General features: G+C 38.6%; 3 protein-coding genes across 4 annotated transcripts; 1 reads left to right on the top strand and 2 right to left on the bottom strand.

Annotated features, from left to right (window-relative positions):
• Nucleotides 1-1,363: 1,363 nt before the first annotated feature.
• Nucleotides 1,364-3,814, bottom strand: LOC134285197 (uncharacterized). The gene is made up of 2 exons (XM_062845508.1): nt 2,659-3,814; nt 1,364-2,598 (listed from the first exon to the last, which is right to left on the bottom strand). Exons 1-2 carry the CDS (start codon nt 2,795-2,797, stop codon nt 1,622-1,624), a joined length of 1,116 nt encoding a protein of 371 aa, XP_062701492.1. The 5' UTR covers nt 2,798-3,814; the 3' UTR covers nt 1,364-1,621.
• Nucleotides 3,815-16,339: 12,525 nt separating this feature from the next.
• Nucleotides 16,340-18,358, bottom strand: LOC109400889 (fibrinogen-like protein A). The gene is made up of 2 exons (XM_029861657.2): nt 16,758-18,358; nt 16,340-16,694 (listed from the first exon to the last, which is right to left on the bottom strand). The coding sequence occupies exons 1-2, from the start codon at nt 17,684-17,686 to the stop codon at nt 16,544-16,546; spliced, it is 1,080 nt and encodes a 359-aa protein (XP_029717517.2). The 5' UTR covers nt 17,687-18,358; the 3' UTR covers nt 16,340-16,543.
• Nucleotides 18,359-18,696: 338 nt separating this feature from the next.
• LOC109400921 (microfibril-associated glycoprotein 4-like) lies at nt 18,697-21,714 on the top strand. 2 transcript variants are annotated; one of them, XM_062845510.1, is made up of 3 exons: nt 18,697-20,066; nt 20,136-20,298; nt 20,454-21,714. In XM_062845510.1, exons 1-2 carry the CDS (start codon nt 19,138-19,140, stop codon nt 20,278-20,280), a joined length of 1,074 nt encoding a protein of 357 aa, XP_062701494.1. In that variant the 5' UTR covers nt 18,697-19,137; the 3' UTR covers nt 20,281-20,298; nt 20,454-21,714. The 2 variants fall into 2 exon arrangements, with proteins under 2 accessions (XP_062701494.1, XP_019553236.3); XM_019697691.3 differs by lacking the exon at nt 20,454-21,714 and having other exon boundaries at nt 18,703-20,066; nt 20,136-20,396.
• The last annotated feature ends 481 nt before the right edge of the window (nt 21,715-22,195 follow it).

Here is a 22,195-nt window from a genome sequence, read left to right on the forward strand (position 1 = left end):
AATTTGTTCTACTAAATACTACCAAAAATACCTACCAGTGGCAAAGATGCTTTTTATTGAGTTTATTGCCAAATATCATAAGCTGTTTGGATCGGTAAGAAGTAACATTCATAATTTAGCACACATTGTCGAAGAAGTCGAATCAAAAGGTCGCTTACCATCCATTTCAACATACCCATTTGAAAATCATTTATACCAAATTAAAAAGCAGGTCAGATCAGGAAATCATCCGTTACCACAAATAATTAATCGAATGACAGAGAGAGATAACCAATATTCAGTGAAGCCTTCAGATAATGAGATTTTTCCTTTGCTTAAAGAACCATCTCAAAAACATGAGTCTATGTACCTAAGAATCTCGATAAACCCAAATTTTACGCTACGATCAACCTTAGCAGATAGATGGTTTTTGTCTAAAAATGATGAAATAATCGCTATGGATTTTGCTGATTCCTCTGGTATATGTGGACACAAAATGACAAGTCGGTTGTCTCATCTATTTGAAGATCCTTTAACTTCTAATTGTATCCACGTATATCAAACTGATGAAAGATTAACTTTTCAAAACCGAAAGCTTTATCCTATAAGCAGCATTTTTTGTAATCTTGTAGTTATTGTTATGGCTGATAGCACTGTGTTCATTCCATTAGTTCATACACTTCCATCAGACACCGAGATGAGGTAGAACCACAAGTAGAGCGACCTCAAGTTAGGCATTTAGTGGCATGTATACTACAGCCTTGATACAACTGTTAAAAAAAATCATGATCTCATATGCAAAATATATTTTTATTTTCTAAAGCATTTTCCGAAAGAATTTTATAATAACGAATGGTCCTGCTGCACTTACCATGCCAAAACTCCCATCGATCGTCCTTTCACAATACTAAGCTTAATATCTGTTTAAGTATTTATTAAGGGAGCGTCCAAAAGTTGCGTCATGCTTTGAAAAGAAACGGGGTGAGATTCAGCGAAGTGGAAAAAGTGGAATGGCAAAACCTTTAAAATTATTATTTTTTGTGACGTAATTTATGAACATTTCCTAAGGAGAAACTTCACATAATCCAAATAGTTCGGAAACAATAACCAGCTTGAACCCCCCCCCCCCCCCCCCTCTTATAAAATTATTTGTCTGAAAGCCCAGATATGTTTATATGGACCGCAAGATATCTCAAACACTTCTCTCTCGACCTGCAGTGCGAAAACGGTAATCTTTCCCTATGGTCACGATTGCATTGTATTTCTTACACTTTCAATGAATTTGTTAAACTAGTTTTTCTTCTTCGTTTATTTATTTTCAAGAATTCAACTTCAGACAATTCATATCACGCGTTTCCTTGTGAAACAATGTTTTTTTTCTGTATTTTGAAGAACAAAATAAAACGTTTCAAATATCTGCAGTAAAAACGATCTCATCAACAATCATGTCGTTTGAATCATCAACATGTCTGTTTGGATCATGATCGTGTTCGACGATTTCCTCGATGTACTCGATGTTAGATCCTTCTGCCTGTCTATCTTCGGTGTCATCTTCATCTTCGGCGTAGTCGTTTGAATCAACGGGAATCCTTTTTGTCCTATTTCTGGCAGCCGGCAATCTTAGCATCTGCTCACCAACACGTTACTTAGAATTCCTCAGACACTGTTTGAAGAACTTATTGCATTCTTCCTTGGTGGAGTCCTCATCTGCATTACAGATAACTCTGTAAAACAGATTGATGAACTTTTCGTACTTCGAGAAAGCAATTTTCTTCACCAGTTTTTGATTCTCGTCAAAAGTTTTGCTAATCCCGGTCCACGAACACTGACGGAAGAAGCTGAGATCGACAAAGTGATCAATTATCTGGAGACAGACAGTCCCGCATCGGGTTTTAAATCGATTTTTGCCATGCATTTGTCCCATTTCACGATTAACACTTTCGACGTAACTGTCGTCCTCACATCGCTTTTCAGCATTCTCCAAGTCGGTCAAACTGTTAACCGGGACTAGTAGCGACTCCTGCGGTTTACCTGCTACATTCACTGTTGGCTGCTTTGCCTTCTCGAACAAAAGGTAGTCAATGTTCGCATTTGCTTGGGCACCAAGAATCAAACACTTCGCCTGATGCTTCCCCATTTCTTGCACGTTGTTCTCGATACTTTCCAGCTTCTTCATAATGTCGGCAAATTGAATGTTCACACTCAAGCTGTTGCTGCTGCTTACGGATGAGAGAATGTCCGTTGGATCATCCGCAGGTTCCGGTTTGAGGAGCATGGCTTTGCACTCATTCAGTTGGTTTGGAGCAGGGTCTGAAGTGATCGTAGAGTGCTCCGATCCGGAATCGTATTCTCTGGTTTCCTTACTTTCGACGGCAGTCTTGACGACAGTGCACTGTTTTGCTACAATTGCAGCAAATAGTTTAGCCGCATTTGACTGGACACCAACATTGCCCTCAGCATTCCGTGGTTTGAGAGGATGGAGATGCTTTTTCGGCTCGGAGCCACCGGTCTTCCGGCGCCCAGCAGCGGCTTTGTTTTTAACTTCGTCAGAAGAAAGCTTCTCTTGTTTTGTTGGAGCCGTGGCCTTTTTCTTGGGGTATTTAGCTTTCGGCGGCATTTCTGTGAATAAATTTATGGTTTATATATTATTGATTTCGTAAAATGTGCTGGAGAACTTACTTTTGTGGATTTGCTGATCGAATCCGATTCTCACAAATAAACACAACAAAGCAGTCCGTAGGCGCAGATGGAATGAAAACGTTTCAGCAAAACATTTGACAGCTGCAGAAAGCGCAAAGGCGAGGACGGCGAGTGGCATGAGCTAAATTTACACTGATTATTATTATGTGTTTGACGTGGCTGAAACACGTAGCATCCGTGGTACACTCGGTCAGCGCATCCGGCGTTTATCATGGTCAGCATTCTAGGTTCGAATCCCAACACATTGATTGATTGATTTGTCTTTATTAGAGAGACTTTCAGCCCTTGGCTGGTTCGTCTCTAATCCCAACACAGGAAAAATACTAGAAAACGATAAAATTGTCTAATCACCATATCTCAAAGTATCAATGAAGCTGGGTCAGTAGGAGAAAAGCATGGTTAGAAAATAAAAAGTGAGTCCAAATGTAGCAATCTATTTTTAGTCGAAGTTTTTTTTTTAATTTTTACACTGACGATGTTCAGTTTTTCAATCATATAAATTTAACATTATATCTGCTTTGTTATACGGCATTGATGCCTTAAATGTACATTTTGTAAGACTTCATTGCATTAGCTATGCTGCCCATAACTGCATATTTGTAACATTTGCAGTTTTTGTCAAAATTGAGTTAATACCGGGGCTCTTCTCCAAATCATCAGTATTTTCATCTATCCAAATGAACTTTACAAGTTTGTTCCACAAAATGCGAAAAAAATACCAAGTCGTTTTGTCTCATTAACAAATATTAACGAATATAACCGCATAACAGTCACACTGGGAATACATACTGGCCTCATAACGTACAATCAATCATATTTTGCTCTAATATTTTTTTGAACTATTCGCTCAGCATACAAGAAGAGCTGTAGAAGATTTCATTGCAAAGTAATTAATTTTGAATTTATGCCAAATTTTTGAAATTTAGATCCTTTTTCATACTAGTGCAAGTTGCAAACTTTGAGCTCAATTTTCTCCAATGCCTACTTTTGTCGAATGTGACTGTTATGCAGTTATGGGCAGATGATTGATTAAAGACTTCTATACGGCACAAGCATTACATACACTTTAGCAGTTGCTAAAGAAAAGCTTGTTTGGAAAGCTTTATATCCACAATAGTAGCGCCACTTTCGACTTTAATACTACATTAATGGTGTCTATATGGCAGAACAACTTTAAATCACATAGCGTGGGGCGGGGTAAGATGGGTCACCTAAGGATGGGTCATCATAACTTTGTAAATACAAATCGTATTGGTTTAGATTCATCCTCTACTCTTTAATACACTAGTTAGCTATGCTAAAAGTCGATAAAAAGTTCATTAAATACAAAATATGATGTTGAACAAGCAGTTTTAAAAAGTGATCGATTTTGCGCCGTGAAAAAGTGCGGGGCAAGATGGGTCACCTTTTAAGTAATTCACATTTTCTCAACGAAAAACGTCCAAATATAAGATTTTTTCCGCATTCATATATGCTCCATATCCATACTGAGTAAACAAGAGCTACTAGTAAACATTTTATAAAATAATTTGGAATATAAAAAACTTTACGATTTGAGTGGTCCTAAGGCGACTTGAAAATCGATGTTTTCACTAAAAAATTATCATAATTTTATGTTATAATTTTGAGCGTTCATTCCGCTTGATTGAAGTCATTTATGAGATAGTCTTGTAATAAAAAATAAATAACTTTTGAATGCTCCAAAAATACGTTCAAAATGAAAGGTGACCCATCTTGCCCCGCGGCCGTTTATATGGAGATTATATGGAATGTATCGTATAAGAAAAAATGCTAAAAACCATTTTATTTTTTATTTACAATGAGAGTGAATAATTTTTCAATCAATGCCCCAAAGTTTTGTATATTCATGCTGGCCATCTAACAAAATTATTAGCATTATCAAAACATGAGTAATGCGCCCGCAAATGGCACTGACCCATCTTGCCCCGCGACCCATCTTGCCCCGCCCCACCCTACTATATAAATCGCTAAAAAGTGGAATTACAGCTGCATTTAGAGCTTCATGGTTACTTGGGATGTTATCTGCGTGCATATACTCAGGCAAAAAACATAAGAAATTCATAAAAATGCATTATGATAATTCGTCATAAATTTTCCCTAAGAATTCATAATTGCTCATTACGAAACATGTAGAAACGAACCAAGATCAATTTGAGGAATCCATAGTACTGCGCTATGAAACCATAATCATTGTTAAGGAAGTTCATAAAAAATATTCAATGAAATTATGTATTTTGCCGCTTTCAGAATAGTATAACGAGCATAATGGAAATGATAAGGTAAATAAAGAAATTTGTGGAGCTCTTTATGAGATTCGATTTTCGGCATAATGAAGTAGTCCTCGTGTTAATTAATCGTATGAGCGATCTCGTTGACAAATATTTACTCCATTCAAGTCATTTGTTTTATTGCTAATAATTCAAAGAGAATGCTTTCGCTCCAAAGTCAAACTTGCTGGGAATTTGGCGGACGAAGAATTCTTTCACAGGTTTGATTTCTAGAACTGCTTTTAACGAGTTGTAGGAGGCAAGTGGTAAACTTTCGAAGTGGTGATTAGCTAGTAGCTTATTTTTGGAAACTGAAACAGTTCATGTAGTGCGTTATGAATTTCGAGCTCGTCATTTAGGAAAATATTTTCAGTATACCAAAATAAGGAACTTACTGGCGTCGTTCCTGATGTGCCCGAGGCACTCCTAGCTGCGTTGAGACATTTTGGAAGCGGTCCGATGTTGCTTGTACAGAGTTGCTTCCGGATGTGTGGAATTTTTGAAGAGGCCCAGCAGAGTTCACTGCTAACCCACCACGCCTGGGTTTTCTGCGCTTGAGCAATCCGTATGCCCCGGTATGTTGACGATTTAAGCCTAGTTTCTTGTTGCCAAGTAGAGCGCTCAAGTAAAATTCCACCTTTTTCCGCAAGTAATTTTGACAACTGATCCAGTATGGGGAGAAACGTTACTTTTCCTTACGGAATAATAGCACGGACAATTTTTCCGCAAGGAAAAGTGACAGCTCCATTTGATTTGCACGGGCGGCGTTACGTGTGTTACACTTTTTTCCTTGTCAACAATTTCTCCAGGATTTTTTCCAGAAAATCTTCTGCGGATTTTTCTCAGAAATTCTTCCAGGAAAATCTCAAGGAATACCCTCAGGAATTTTTCAGGGATTTCTACAAGAAATCCTCCGAAGATTCTTCCAGGAAATCCCCCTGAAGTTCCTCTAAAGATTCTTCCTGGAAATCCTCTAGGGATTTCATCAAAAATTCTTCCAAGAAACTCCTGGAGGAATACCATCAGTATTTTTTAAGGGATTTCCCCAGGGACTTCTTTACAAATTTCTTCTAGGATTCCCCCAAAAACTTCTTCAGGAATTCCTTCGAGGCTTTATCCAAGAATTGCTCCAGATATTCCGCTAGAAATTCCTCCAGGATTTTCTCAAGGGATTTTTTCAGAAATAGAAAAATAATAGAATAGAAATAGAAATTTCCCAGAATTCCTCTAGAAATTCATCCAGTTATTCTTCTACAGATTCCTCCAGAAATTCCCGAAGGAATCCCTCTTGAAATGTCTCCAGGCATTCTTCTCGGAATTGCTCCTGGACATCTTGCAGAAATTATGTCAGCAATTCCTCTAGGTATTTCTCTAGGAATTTCTCCCGAGATTCCATCAGGAATTGCTTAAGGGATTCCTCCAGAGATTTCTCTATGGAATCTCTTCCGGAAATTCTTTGATGATTCCTCCAAGGAATCCTGCAGAAGTTTCTCCAAGGATTCTTCCAGGAAATCCTCTAGGGATTTCTTCAGAAATTCTTCTAGAATATTCTCCAGGAATACCTTCAGGAATTTTTCAGAGATTCCTCCAGGAATTAATCAAGGAACTCCATCATAAATTATGTCAGCAATTCATCCGGGAGTTACTCCAGGAAATCCTTCTGACATTCCTTCAGAAATTCTTCCAGGATTTTTTTTCCTAGGAATATCTTCTGAAATTTTTCCAGAAATTCCGCCAAGAAATCTTCCAGTTTTCCCTCCACGAAATGCTACAAATATTTCTCTAGAAATTCCGCTAAAAACTCCTCCAGAACCTTTTTCAGGGATTTTCCAGGGATTTCTTCAGAAATTCGTTCGAGGATTTCTCCAGGAATTCCTCCAGAGATTTCTCTTGCAATCCCTCCGAGAATTTCTCAGGAGATTTTTTCAGAAATTTCTCCCCGAGCACCTCTATAGATTCCCCCAGAAATTCATCCAGAAATTGTTGAAGGCATTCCTTCCGAGATTCCATCAAGGGTTCTGCTAGCAATTCCCAAAGGAGAATGTCCAGCAATTCCTCCAGGATTTTATCCAGGAATAACTCCAAGAACTATTCCAGGAAATTCCCCAGGAATTACTCCAAGAATTTCTTCAGGAATTCCTGCAGCAATTTCTCTAGGAATTGATCCAGGAATTGCTCCTGGACATTGTTCAGAAATTATGTCAACAATTTCTCCAGGAGTTTTTCCAGAAATTCTTCTGGAGATTTATTTAAAAATTCTTCCAGGAAATTCTCCAGGAATACCCTCAGGAATGTTTCAGGGATTCCTCCAGGAAATCCTCCGAAGATTCCTTCAGGAAATCCTCCAAAGTTTCTCTAAGGATTCTTCCTGGAAATCCTTTGGGGATTTCTTCATAAATTCTTCCAGGATATTCTTGGAGGAATACCATCAGTAATTATTCAGGGATTCCCCCAGGGACTTTTTTACAAACTTCTTCTAGATTTCTCCAGAGATTCCTTCGAGGATTTATCCAAGAATTCCTCCAGGATTTACTCAAGGAATTTTTTTCAGAAATAGAAAAATTATAGAAAAGAAATAGAAATCTCCCAGAATTTCTCTAGAAATTCATCCAGTAATCCTTCCGCGAATTTCTCTTAGAGATTCCTCCGGATATTCCCAAAGAAATACCTCTGGTAATTCCTCCAGGTATTCCGCCAGGATTTTATCTAGGAATTTCTCCAGGAATTTCTTCAGGAATTCTTTCCGTGTTTATGAGCGACCTGGAAGCGGATCTGTCTAAAGAAAAAATATTTCCCCGAGTCTGGAGACGCTATGTGGATGACATTTTTGCTGTTATTAAAGAGCGATATCTTCAGCAAACGTTGGAGTTGCTCAATTCACGGCATGCGACAATCCAGTTTACGGTAGAAAAGGAAAATAACGGACAACTACCCTTTTTAGACCTGTTGGTCTCAAGAACAGCGGACAACAAATTAAAGTTCGGAATCTATCGTAAACCTACTTCCACGGACCGCTACATTACGTCTGATTCAAACCATTATGGCGCTCAAAAACAAGCAGCTTTCCATTCCATGGTTCATCGCCTCTTCAGTATTCCGATGGAAAAGGACGATTTCGTAGCGGAAAGGGATAAAATCCATAATGCTGCAGTGGTGAACGGATATGGAAAGGAGTTCGTGGACAAAATCCTTCGTAAACATCAAAGAAAAAAGCACAGACTGGATGCAACAACCCTTCGTCCGGAGAAAGAAGAAGCCCAGAGGATAAGCCTTCCGTTTTACCCCAAATTGACGAACCCAGTTCAAGCTGCCCTGAAAAGCCACGGTTTTCACGTGGTATACAAAAGTGGAAACACTTTGAAGGACCACTTGTGCAACCTTAAGGACAGAGTAGCATCTGGGGAAAAATCCGGTATATACGAAATTCCATGCCAAGACTGTCCTGCGGTATATATAGGCCAAACCCGCCGAAAATTCAGAGTTCGTTTGCGTGAGCATAAGAATGCAGTGGACAATGAACGAGCTAACGATTCTAGTGTAGCGGCGCACTCCACGGCCCAAAACCACAACATCAATTGGCCAGAAGCGAAACTAATAAAAAACGTCCGAAAAGCCTCCCAATTAAACGCATGGGAATCAATGTTCATTGCTACATCTGATCGTCCTCTAATGAATGAGGATGATCCTCCAATAACCTCGCCGCTCTTCCACTTGACGGAACGGATAAAACAACAATAACAACCACCTCCCCCTGACGTATACTGTGCGCAGTATGAAAATGTGTTTGTGTGTAAATAATCAGTCGGACATCGTCCCGTAGATGGGCAACTTCGAGCCCGAAACCGGTCGACCAAAAAGGTAATTTTTAAAGTTCCTTTTAATTAGTAAGAACGATAAGTGTTGTGTTCCGTCTCGTGTTCGCGTATTTTGTGATCGAATTCCTCTAGGTATTTCTCCAGGAATTTCTTCCGAGATTCCATCAGGAATTGCTCAAAGGATTCCTCCAGAGATTTCTCCATGAAAAATCTCTTCAGGAAATTCTTTGAAGATTCCTACAGGAAATCCTCCAGAAGTTTCTGCAAAGATTCTTCCAGCAAATCCTCTAGGGATTTCTTCAGAAATTCATCAAGAATATTCTCCAAGAATTCCTTTAGGATTTGTTCAGGAATTCCTTATTCCACCAGGGATTCTTCCAGAGATTCCTCCAGGAATTTCTTCACAAATTTCATCAAGGATACCCCCAGAGGATTGTATGTCATTCCCCAGAAACCCATTCCCCAGAACGACATTCCCCAGAATGGAATTCCCCAGAATGACCCAATCCCCAGAAATCCATTCCCCAGAATGGGACATTCCCCAGAAAATTATTCCCCAGAATGGGACATTCCCCAGAAAAATATGAGAATCAGAAGCTCCATGGGAATTCTGGTGAATTGTTTGTTTTTAAAGCTCAAGGCTATTTAGCCGAACTCCAGTGGAAGACCAGAACACTTTAGCGTGGTGTCAATCACTCTTCCATCCAGGAAAATTAAAAATCGTTGAATGAGATAACTTTGTATCTCAAAATTCATGTAATGAATATTGAGTTGAAAACAAAAATGCGGTAACCTTACTTAAAGAAGGTTGTATTTCTATAATAGTTGTAACTAATGACAGTCATTTTATCATTCAAATTTGAATAACATCCAATAAAAGAAAATCTCAATTCCAAAATATCCCAAAAGAACAGCCTGTTGATTAAAGAAGGCAAATTTCAGATGAAAAAAGTCAGCCATTCTATTGGACGCACCTCGGAATGACTGTTTCAGCAGTACGTTAACTTGTAGAGTTCCACATTTTTGCATGAAGTTGAATTATATACCAGTGTTATGAAAAATGAAAAAGAAAAGATGGTAATTCATTAGGACAAAGGACACTAGGCTGCAAATATGTTGTTTGGACCTCTCCGAGACAAAACAGCAATTTTTTAGAAAAAGCAAAACATATAGATGGAAAGTTTATCTGTATATTCGCCAAACTTCTGCGCTACAGTTACAGTTTAGAGCAGATTAGGTTTTTACTTGTTACAGTTTGTGCTCATGTAAATTGAAAGTATGCCTTCGTTATCTATCCAACTTAGTTTGAAAGAACAGCATATTATAAAAAGAAGGAGGAGTCTTTTACAGAATAAGCCGATTGCCTGCCAAATATACTACATAACAGCAAAGATGGTTAGAAGGAAATGATGAACGACATATTCCATTGTACGATAAAACGAATAGGTTTGTAAAAATAGTTCTATGTACTTCAAATGATACTTTTGTGTAAATCAAGTTATCAAATGCCTTAGTGAAGGTTTTCGGATGTGATTTGAGTTAGTGTCAAAATGGTACTCACTAACCTGAATCCAGCAAACAGTAATGTTTTTCGCGCTTCTCGCTCAACAGATGGCGGTAGTGTATTATGCACAGTGTGTCACCGAGTACGAAAAAAAACTAGAGTCAGTCATCTTTTTTCTTCTAACCATGTATGATAATAGTGTAGAAAGAACAGCCTTTGATGATAAGAAGGAACAATCTCTTATATAAATTTAAGCAGTTTGGCCGCCAAAGAGCTCACAAACAAATCAACTAGAAAGAACAGCCAATTTCAAAAAGAAGGGATAACCTCAGATGAAGTCAGCAGCTACTATTACAAGTCACCAATCCATTAAGTAATGGTATATGTAGCCAAACACTAGTGCAACTACAAGCTTAGTACTGCTCAACCTACCGTATCAGAATTACTCAAATTTTGTCCCGAAACCAATTTAAAAATAAAAATAGAAACGATTCTGGGGAATGGCTTTCTGGGGAATGGGTCATTCTGGGGAACAGCTTTCTGGGAAATGTCCCATTCTGGGGAATGGGATTCTGGGGAATGGCATTCTTGGGAACGGCATTCTGGGGAATGGGATTCTGGGAAATGACCTACAACCCCCCCAGAGATTCCTTCAGGAATCCCTTCGAGAATTTCTCCAGGAGCTCCACCAGCAATTCTGCTAGAAATTCCTCCAGGAATCTCTCAAGAGATTCTTTCAGAAATAGAAAAATAACAGAAATAGAAACAGAAATCTCTCAGAATTCTTCTGAAGGTTCCTCTAGAAATTCTTTCAAGAATTCCTCTAGAGATTCCTCCAGAAATTTCCACTGGAATACCACTAGGAACTCCTCCATTTATTCCTCCGGGATGTTATCTAGGAATTTCCCCAGGAACGTCTCCAGGAGTACCTCCAGGAAATACCCCAGGAGTTTCTTCCGGAATACTCCTAGCATCCTTCAGGAATTATCCCAACAAACATTTTCGCTGTTGAAAAGTTGAATAAACGACTCTTAAACAAACTTTAGCTTAAGAAACTGTTGTACAGCTTATTCTGTTTCTTGGGATGCCAGCAATTCGTCTAGGAATTTCTCCTGGAAATCCTCTAGGGATGTCTTCAGAGATTCTTCCAGGAAATTTTCCAGGAATACTTTGAGGAAATTTTCAGGGATTCCTTCAAACATTCCTCCAGGAATTACTTCAGGGATTTCTCCACGAATTTTTCGAGAGATATTCCCAAAGATTCCACCAGGGAATCCTCCAGAAATTCCTCCAAGAGTTCTTTTAGAAAATCCGCCTGAAATTTCTCAAGGTATTTTTTTTTCAGAAATTTCTCCAGCAATTCCTCCCAGAATTCCTTTGGAGATTTTTTCAGGAATTGCTCCAAGAATTCACCCAAAAAATTGCTCAAGGAAACTCTCCAGGAATTCCTGCTGGGTTTAATCCAAGAATTCCTCCAGGAATTACGCCAGGAATTGGCTCAGAAGTTTCTACAGGCATTCCTCCAAGGATTCCTTCACAAATTTCTCTAAGATTTCCTCTAGAAATTTGAAATAAAAAAATTTATGAAATTTTACTAGGAATTCCGCCTAGGAATCCTCCAGAAATTTATCTAGGATCTCTTCAGAAATTTCACTAGGTATTCCTTCCATAATTTATCCAGGAATTCGTACAGGTTTATTTTCTGAAATTCTTACAGCGATTCCTTCTGGAAATCAAAAATTTAAAATTTTTTGGAAGAATATTTCCTGCGAATAGTATTGGAAGATAATTTAAAATGGACGCATACAGAAACCAGGAAATTCTAGGTTGATTTTCAAAAGAGTTCGTAATTTCCAAAAGAGTTCAGCTATAATTTCTGATGAATGTTTTGTTGACAAAAAAATCAGAGCAAAATAACGCACGAGTGAATAAAAATTCTTAATCTTCCAGAAATTGGTCACCGCTACCAGCACCACGTTGATTTGTATACATCAGGCGAGCTTTTTAACGCATTGTACAAAATACATCAGGGTTAAGGGTTAAATAAAGCTTTTAGAATATAATGTTATTATATTCAATTTCATCGTGTTGCGATTAGTTATAAAAGCTAGTAGGTACATATTTACTAAGGGTGCTTGCCCCTCCCTGACCGAAAAACTGGCTACGTCCTTGACCAAGGGTGCCAAGGACCATCTTCGGCAGTACGCAAGAGAACGGTGTTGGGCAGCGAAGGACGAATCATGAGCTCGCTGCATTCTACGGCGGACCTAGCATCCGGAATGTGGCAAAAGGCACAAGGAAACGATAGGCAGGCCATGTTGTGAGATTGCCGGGCAATATGTCGAAAGAGATCTGGCAAGCGTTGCTCGTAGATATTGACAGCCACGAACCGAGAACCTTCAGTGGTTGATTCAGTTGTATCCTTGAGTATGATGTAATACAAAATAAATAAAATGAATCAACACACGCTATGTCCAAAGGGAAATATTATGAAAAGTTATTGTACCTCAAAGTTTATTCGCTGGAACCGTATTTTTGGACCTCCAGATTCAGAATATGTGTGATTTAAAATAATCCATCTTGGGTTTTTTTTCATACATTTTTATATGGGATGAAATTAACCTTAAAATGATTTTTTTCGCCATTTGTATGAGAAAATAGGAAAAAATCAAAAAAATCGTAAAACCCAAGATGAAATATTTTAAACCGCACAGATTCTGAAACTAGAGGCCCAAACCTACGATCCTATGGAATAACCTTTGAGGTACATTCGATTTTCATAATACTTCCCTTTGGACAGCGTGCAACATCGGTCACGAACAAAATCAACAGTAATGGACCAGGATGCGTACCTTGTGGAACTCCGATGGTACTTTTAAGGCATTATTCAATTTAAACAGAGCAGACAAAACCACGTATATCATATTTTTCAAAGAAAATGTGGGCATGAAAAATTTATATTTTCGGACACTTGCTGTCCCGCGAAACTTTGTCTAGCCATTATACAGTCAGGTTTTTTTTTACGCGGAGAATATATACCGCGTAAAAAAAAACACGTAAAAAACGCGTAAAAAATCCGCGTAAAAATAAACCGCGTTCATTCAAAAATCCGCGTAAATAAAAACCATGATTTATAACTTTTAACACAATAATTTCCTTATTGATTTTATATTAAAAACTGAACTCAACGAATTATTTCAAGACAACATTTAAAGATTTTGTCCTAAATAGCCTCTGATCATTCAATTGACATCAGTTCCAGTCTCCGTCAAGGTACACATCATTCAATTGAGCTCCAGCTAGGAAGCAAAAAATGTGGTGTTGTAGGTTTAAAGCTATCAACCTATAATTCACCTATTTTTATTTTGGCCACCAAACATGGGCCCAATACTTGTACGATGTTGGTCCAACAGTGGCCCAACATTCGACAAAAATTGACACGACTTTGATCCGTCATTCGATATTTTTTCAGTCTGGCGGAATTTTGCAGGGTTTTTCGTGCCCAGCAACTCATTCGAGCGACAATGTATACAATTGACAAGAATTCGCTTCTCATTTGATAGGTGCTCTGCCCATAACTGCATAACAGTCACATTCGACAAAAATAGGCATTGGAGAAAATTGAGCTCAAAGTTTACAACTTGCATTAGTATGGAAAAGGATCGAAATTTCAAAAAAATTACAAAAATTTAAAATTAAGCCATTTTTTAAATGAAATCTTCTACAGCTCTTCTTCTATACTGGGTGAATAGTTGAAAAAATGATTAGATCAAATTATGATTGACGGTACGCTATGAGGCTAATGTGAGTTCCTAGTGTGACTGTTATGTGGTTACATTCGTTAATATTCGATAATGAGACAAACCGACTTGATATTTATTTCACATTTTGAAGAACAAACTAGTCAAGTTTATTTTGGTGGATGAAAGTACTGATGATTTGGAGATGATCCCCGGTATTAACTCAATATTGAAAAAAAATAACAAATGTTACAAATATGCAGTGCTGTGATTAAATGTAATCGTTTTGAACATGAATAGAAAGAAAAATGACTAAAAAGATTTGTTCGTCAGTGTTCAAAATAGTTTTGAAATATTCCACATCAGCCAATTGAACAGTCATAAAATTTACTGGACATAATAGATTACAAATCGTAGCTTTGTACATTGAAAAAAGTTACCGGTACACCCGTATACTTTGGAATGTAATCTCAATAACGGTTTGGGTGTCCTTGAACATCTCAACAGATCTGATGCTGTCTATTGAACTTTGAGGTGTCCAGTAATTGATTATATATTACAAGTCGTGTTTTTTTTTATTATGAATGGAGTTACCGTTACACCCGTAGACATTAGGATCTAAACTCCAGAATAATTTGGATGACCCAAGGATATCCCGACTGATCTGAAACTATCTATTGAACTTTCGAAAGACTTACTGGACATAATAGATTACAAATCGTAGCTTTGTATAATGAAAGAAGTTACCGTTACAGCCGTAGACCTTACGATCTAAACTCAAGAACATTTTGGATGGCCTAGGATATCCAGAAAAAAATACTCTGTATCATTTTTTACCTTTTTTATGCTGTTAAGCACCAAAACTATAAAAATATGCAGAAAAACTGAAATTTACACAGGTCGCGTACTTTTTAGTGGTTTGAACATTCTGATTGTCACCAGCTTCAGGTGCCGTCTTGTAAAGATTGGTGACCAAAATGGAATTTTTTTGAAGAACTTTTCAGAAAATTAGGCTGTTAGACAACATGAAACGTTGAAACATAAATTGGTTAATGGATAAAAATGAGGCTGGAAGTTGAAAAACACTTTCGCAGTTTTTCCTGCCGCATACTGCATTTTCGTGATTGAAACTGTCTAAAGCTTTTTCGTTATCAATGAACACCAGGTAGAGAGACTTGCAATTCATCAATTTGCTTCAAGATGATATGAAGCGTGACAATATGGTCCTCCACACATGTTTCCAGAGTTCAATCCTTCCATTTAGGATTTCTTCAAGAGTCTTCTGAGATTTTTCAAGGAGTTTCTTCTGATATTCCTCCTTTGAAAATTCCGAGATTTCTCCTGCCATTCCTTCCGGGAGATTTCTCTAATTCCTTAAGGAGTTCCATCTAGGATTTCTCAAGAAGTTTCTTCTGAGATGTCTCCGATGGTTCTTTCTGGGATTGATCCAGGAGATCTTTCCTGGATTCCACCAAAAAACTCATGCGGGGTTTTTCATTAGCTCTCATCGGGAACTCCTACTTGAATTCCTTCATAACTTTTTATTTTTCAACCACTTAACCTAATCTACAGCTCTTTTGTCCACTAGGGCTCTACGTGAGCGATTCCAATTGGCAGCTGCACTTACTGCTTATACTTTGTACAGCGCCTAAATGTATTCTTTTCAAATTCTACTATATCGAACTGGTCGCCTTTGCACTGCTGTTACTTTTCTATCCCGTTCATGGTAGAATGATATCATATCATATCATATCACATCATATGAGCACACTCTACGCAGGGGCGGAAACGAAATCCGCAAGCAAGCGTTAGATTGGATTGGAACCCACCAAGACATCTCAGCAGATGCAGACCCAGAGGCTCATGGCGGCGCAGCTTTAACAACGAAAACAAGCAAGCCGACAAAAATTTGATCTGGCCACAGGTCAAGGCGATGGCTAACAATCGCCCAGGATAGAGATCTTTCAATTCGGCCCTTTGCATTACCGTGGGTGCCTAGGACTGAAAGTAAGTATGTGGATTGCGTAGCCTCGGCGCGGATTTCAAATGGATTAACGCAGATTTTGCGGTTTACAACGGTTTAAAAAACAGCCCTCTAATAATTTGCGTGTAAAACTCATTGTCCGGCTAGACACGAATCTAGAACCATTGCTCCTCGCAGTATTGTTTAGTCTCAAGCTTCGATTGGAATACAAATTTGCATGACATTTTAAAAGCTTCCGATAAAATCTGAGTAATTTTGATGATAAAATGTTGATTTCATTTCGCTGGGTTGTCTTGAAAATATAAATGAATACCAACTCTTGGAAAATCTACATACATAAACATTTTTATTTACAATTCAATAATTTTTTCGATGATAAGCAACGAAATTAGCAGCTATTAATTTGAAGTGCGGTATGTTGCCGAGTTGAATGTGATGGATAAACATTGTTATAACCGCAACAGAGTACCCATATTCAGGTTGTTTATTAAATCTGGACGTGGGTACTCTGACATGGTTATTTACTGCTGCATTCACATCTGGATCCACGGGCAGGTCCCAATATTATTGGGAGCTTTACGAATCATCATTCGGGAATATGCTAATCCATCCTTATAACTGCTTAGATGATACCAGCCCATACCGTTTCCATGATCTTTTGCCTTATATAATCCATTGAGGTTACTGTAAATATACACATATTATTTAATAAATCCCATCAAAGTACATTAGTTTGAGTTGTTATACCTATGAAGACAGGCGTTGTACCACCATGCACCCGTATATATTTCAGCGCAATTGGAAGGAGATAGATCGTTATCGTTATCTTTGGTTGAAAATTTTTTGCCTTGGTGAAAGTGCAATGAATCTCCAGCGGTTCCACTGTAACTTCCCAGCTTCTTCAATGCATATTTCTCACTTTCAGTCCCAATCTCAAACTCATCGTATCGCGCAAACACATGGTTTCCGTTGAATTCTTTCAACTCTACAAGTAGTTGCTGGTCTCCACCTTTTGTAAGACGATGAAGTTTCTCCAACCCAATCCAAAATTCTCCGTCAAGACTTCCGAATCCATTTTTGTATTCAGTCCAGTTCCGGTAAAAGTCAACTGATCCATCAAAGCGATGCTGCACAACAATCCATCCTCCGCCAAATACTTTCTGTTCGCAATACACTTCAAATGGTTCCTCGAAGCTCATTGGATGTATTTTGTACCTTCCCGATGCAGACGATGAAACATCGGAGCAAGACTTGAATGGTTTCAAATCATCTAGTCTGCGATTTGATCTTTCACCAAGTTGCATTGCGAGTACTGACTTTTTCCAGTTCTCACGATTTGCACACTTTAGGGACTGCTGCAAAATCTCAGACGAACGCTCCATGACGGTGGTCATGTTGTGACCAACTACTTGTTCCAGCCGGGTCAACTGCCGCATAATGAGGTTATGTGTATCCTTGGAACGTATATGGTTGTTGTTAACCTTTTCGGTTTGTTCTTTCATCTCAAGCCACATATTCCAGAATTTGACCTCGATATCTTCCAGTTTTCCAAGCAGGACTTCATAATCAATACTGCCAATTGTATTGGCGGTACAGTAGGAGCAGTCGCTGGATACCTTTGCTGCCTCATGGTAGCGGATCGCACAAAACACACAGATAACAGTTATAAATTTCATTATTATTCTGGAGCAATGAAGAATCGTCTTCGAAGAGCTCGAGGAATAAACAACTGTAAACGTTTGTGAGCCATGCTCTTTTATTTCACAATTTGTGCCATGACTTTCACTGAGCTCTGCGGTTTATACCACGCCACAACTGCTTCCTGTCTCGATTGTATGCTCTTATATCAAGCATTACCTCCCAACTGGACAAAAACTTGCTTCACAGCTACGCAGGAAGAGTTAAATAACGTAGACCAAAATTGGGTCATCTCAGACTTTTCCTCCTTCCTCGTTGACTTGTGACCATACAAAAATTTAAACATTTGTGTAGAACGTTAACTTTTGCCAGACACACATCCCCGTCACCCCACAATTTTACGTAGTTTACATTTATTAATGACACTTTACCAGTTTTGTGGTATTCATTTCATACGTGATTTATGTGTTGCTTTTTATCTATGAACTGAAAGTTTACACTAGCAGCCACGAAGAGTTGTTGTTAGAAAAAATATTCGGGACAGAATTCGAATCCAGGCTTTCTCAATGCCACATTGTTGAGTGTCTGTGCTTTATACCACCTCGCCCATATGAACACTTTTGCCTGAACTATATAGAATTCAAAAAGTAGGATGTGATAAATATGTCTGATAACACCACGCAACACTAGATTGCACTATAAATGGGTTTCCCACCTACTCATGCAGTACAATACCATTGTTAGTACAATCACCGCTTTTTTTTTGTTCATCCTTTCCTAGATAGAAGGTTTAATAGGGTCTGGGACCATTTGGGCAGGAGCACCTATTTTGGGCACTTGCTGTTTTAACTCAGTCAATTTTGAACTGATTGACTTGATTTTTGAGACACGATCAAATACGCACAGTATCTAGCCATGTGCAGAAATTCAAGTCAATCGGTTTGAAATTGACTGAGTTAAAACAGCAAGTGCCCAAAATAGGTGCTCCTGCCTAAATGGTCCCAGACCCTACCAGGAAAACATGGCAGTAAGTAGTTGTGATAAAGAGCAAACCGCAGACCGCAGTGAGAGCTTCCAGTCACGACAAAATTTTCTGAAACATTATCACTGCGGTTACCAAACAATTAAGTGATATGAAGTAAAGCTACTCAGCAAGACGAAACTGAGGCAGTCTGGATTCTAATCCCAATCCGATCGAGTGAACGCAGCGGTACAAGAAATCTTTGTGACTATTTGATAGTGTTCAAATGAATTACTCAAGCGCTGATAAGCATGATTCATTCCGGTTGAGAGATATTGTCCAAAGCCCAGAATTTAAACAATAACGATGAGGCAGGAAGCAGTTGTGGCGCAGTAGAAACCGCAGAGTCCATAAAGAGATTGCAGTCATGATACAAATCCTGCTATAAAAGAAAATGGCTCACAACCAGTTGTAGTTGTTTAGTCCTCTAGCTCGTCGTAGGTGATTCTTCATTGCTCCAGAATAATAATGAAATTTATTACTATTTTCTGTGTGTTTTGTGTGATTCGCTACCACGAGGCAACAAAGGTGCCCAGTGATTGCTTCAACTGTCTCGTCAATACAAGTGGAAGCTTTGGTTATGAAATCCTGCTTGGAAAATTGCAATATCTCGAGGACAAATTCTGGAATATGTGGCTTGAGATGAAAGAACAGACCGAAAAGGTTAACAACAACCACATACGTTCCAAGGAAACCTACAAGGAGATGATGCTAATGTTGACCAGGCTAGAGCAAGTAGTTGGTTTCAATATGACCACCGTGATGGAGCGTTCGTCGGATATTTTTGAACAGCACTTAAGTTGTGCAAATCATGAAACTTGGAAGCAGTCTATACTTGCAATGCCACCAAGAAAAAAATCAAATAGCAGGCTAGAGGATCTAGAACGATTCAAGTCTTGCGCCGAAGTACCTTCATATGTACCGGGAAAGTACAAAATACATCCAATGGGTTTCGAGGAATCATTTGAAGTGTATTGCGAGCAAAATGTATTTGGCGGAGGATGGATTGTTGTGCAGCATCGCTTTGATGGATCAGTTGACTTTGACTGGAACTGGAGACAATACAAGAATGGATTCGGAAGTCTTGACGGAGAGTTTTGGATTGGATTGGAGAAACTCCATCGTCTCACTAAAGATGGCGATCACCAGCTACTTGTAGAATTGAAAGATTTCGACGGGAATTACAAGTTTGCACGATACGACGTATTTGAGATTGCGACTGAAAGTGAGAAATATGCATTGAAGAAGCTGGGAAGTTACAGTGGAACCGCCGGGGATTCATTAAAATATCATAAAGGCAGACAATTTTCAACAGAAGACAATTATAGCGATGAAAAATCCAGTAGTTGCGCCAAATTCTATAAAAGTGGATGGTGGTATTGGAATTGTTATCTAAGGTATGATAAGTTGAACGCATGGTTTTATAGGGTGAATTTAATAAAATGTGTTGATTTGTATTTTTTCAGTAACCTCAATGGAGTATACAAGAACAAAACAGAAACAGATGGTCTCAAATGGAATGCATTCAGTGATAAAGTACTAGCATATTCTCGAATGATGATTCGTAAAACTTCAAATGATGCAGAAACCTGTCCATTGCTGTTTCCATAAATGGAACTGTACAAAACCGTAAGAGAATATCATTAAGATTGTTCGCCTTGAAAATTAATCACTTACTGTTGCACTGATAAAAAAAACTGGAAATTAAATCAATATACAATGAATTTTTTGTCTGTCTGTCTGGCCCTTATGGATTCGGAAACTACTTTTTTGGACCGGTGAAGGTTCTAAGCATGGCCTGCGACTCCCTCCTTTGACAAGGGGGGCTTCCACACAGATTACTTTGCAGAAGACGTCCCTATGGAGCTGTACGTACGGAAACTTGTTGATGGCACATATTCTGACGTTATGTTCAACGACAATAGAGAGCAGGAAAACATCAGATTTCACATTTGACTGCTTGACCACCTTCATTATCACTGGACGTCGATCAATATCAAGACCATAATTACATGCTAGGATATAGCTTTATCCAAACCACGGATAACCTTGAGATCTTCGACAAAGTTTTTTTAAGTGCGCTTTAGTTTATATTTTATTATTCTTGGTTACACAGAGATGAACCAGCCGCCGGCTGAAAATCTCTTTAATAAAGATAAATAAATAATAATAATTCTTGGTTACACGATTCATGCAAATTTGTATCTTCTTATGAGAAAAATGCAAAAGAGGTAAATTATTCATGCCAACCTGAGCAAGTCCCATTTATATTTCGATCGTAATGTAAAGCACTAGGGCGCACCCAGCCTCACCCAAATTTTGCGCTGTAACTTTAGACGCAAAAGAGGAATGAACACTTTTTTCGGTGGTGATGCGATCAACCTATATTTTTTCAATACTACATTGATCCATCTATCCTGTATATTTACACCTCTGAAATGGTGTGAGTTGATAAGATCGCTTGGTTATTGTCAAGTTTTTATTCTCTTTCATATATGTATGAGGATTTCGACCATTTCTTAATTATTACCGTAAACCGGGGTCAAATTGATCGTCGGGTCGAAATTAATCAGACGTTTTTCCGATAGATTAAGCAAACTCTAAATTGTTTCTTTGCATTTATCGTGCTGTTGGAATCTGATACCACAGACAAACAGACGTAACACTCTTCAAAACGGCTTGGTACATGCATTTAACGATCAATTCAAATTTCATTTGATTTGCGCGATCGTTCCACCAGATGCGCTAGTGTTCGGTCGCCTTTGACGTTTGCCAGTGTACACATTGCTGAATGATGCAAACGAAATTTACAGGCAATTTGTGTAGTAGTGTGCGTGTCAGTAAGACGTCAAATCGAAATTCATCATGGCCGACAGAGTTGCGCGCGGTTCTACCAACAGGTGGCAGTGTGCTCATAAAAATGACACCGGGCAAAAGTTTTTGATGAATTTCCTCTAAGAGTTACGTCTGTTTGTCTGTGCTGATACTATATGATAATGACAAGAGAATTATTTAAAGTATGCTTTATCTAGCGAAAAAACGTCTGATCAATTTCGACCCGAAGATCAATTTGACACTGGGCCCATATAGCCGAGGCGGTAAACGCACGGGTATTCAGCATGACCATGCTGAGGGTGACGGGTTCGATTCCCGGTCGGTCCAGGATCTTTTCGTAAAGGAAATTTCCTTGACTTCCTTGGGCATAGAGTATCTTCGTGCCTGCCACACGATATACACATGCAAAATGGTCATTGGCAGAGGAAGCTCTCAGTTAATAACTGTGGAAGTGCTCATAGAACACTAAGCTGAGAAGCAGGCTTTGTCCCAGTGAGGACGTTACGCCAAGAAGAAGAAGAAGAAGATCAATTTGACCCCGGTTTACGGTACTAATATTATTAGTCTTACCCTTGGTCTAACCCAACGTTCATCAAGCTATCAAAAAAGCCACGATTTGATTTAACCCTTGCAATTGATTTTGGCGAAGCACCCAAAGCTGTTTCTGCAACACTACAGGTAGTCTGAGACA

Source organism: Aedes albopictus, chromosome 1 (assembly GCF_035046485.1).
Source record: "Aedes albopictus strain Foshan chromosome 1, AalbF5, whole genome shotgun sequence".
Classification (NCBI taxonomy): Eukaryota; Metazoa; Arthropoda; class Insecta; order Diptera; family Culicidae; genus Aedes; species Aedes albopictus.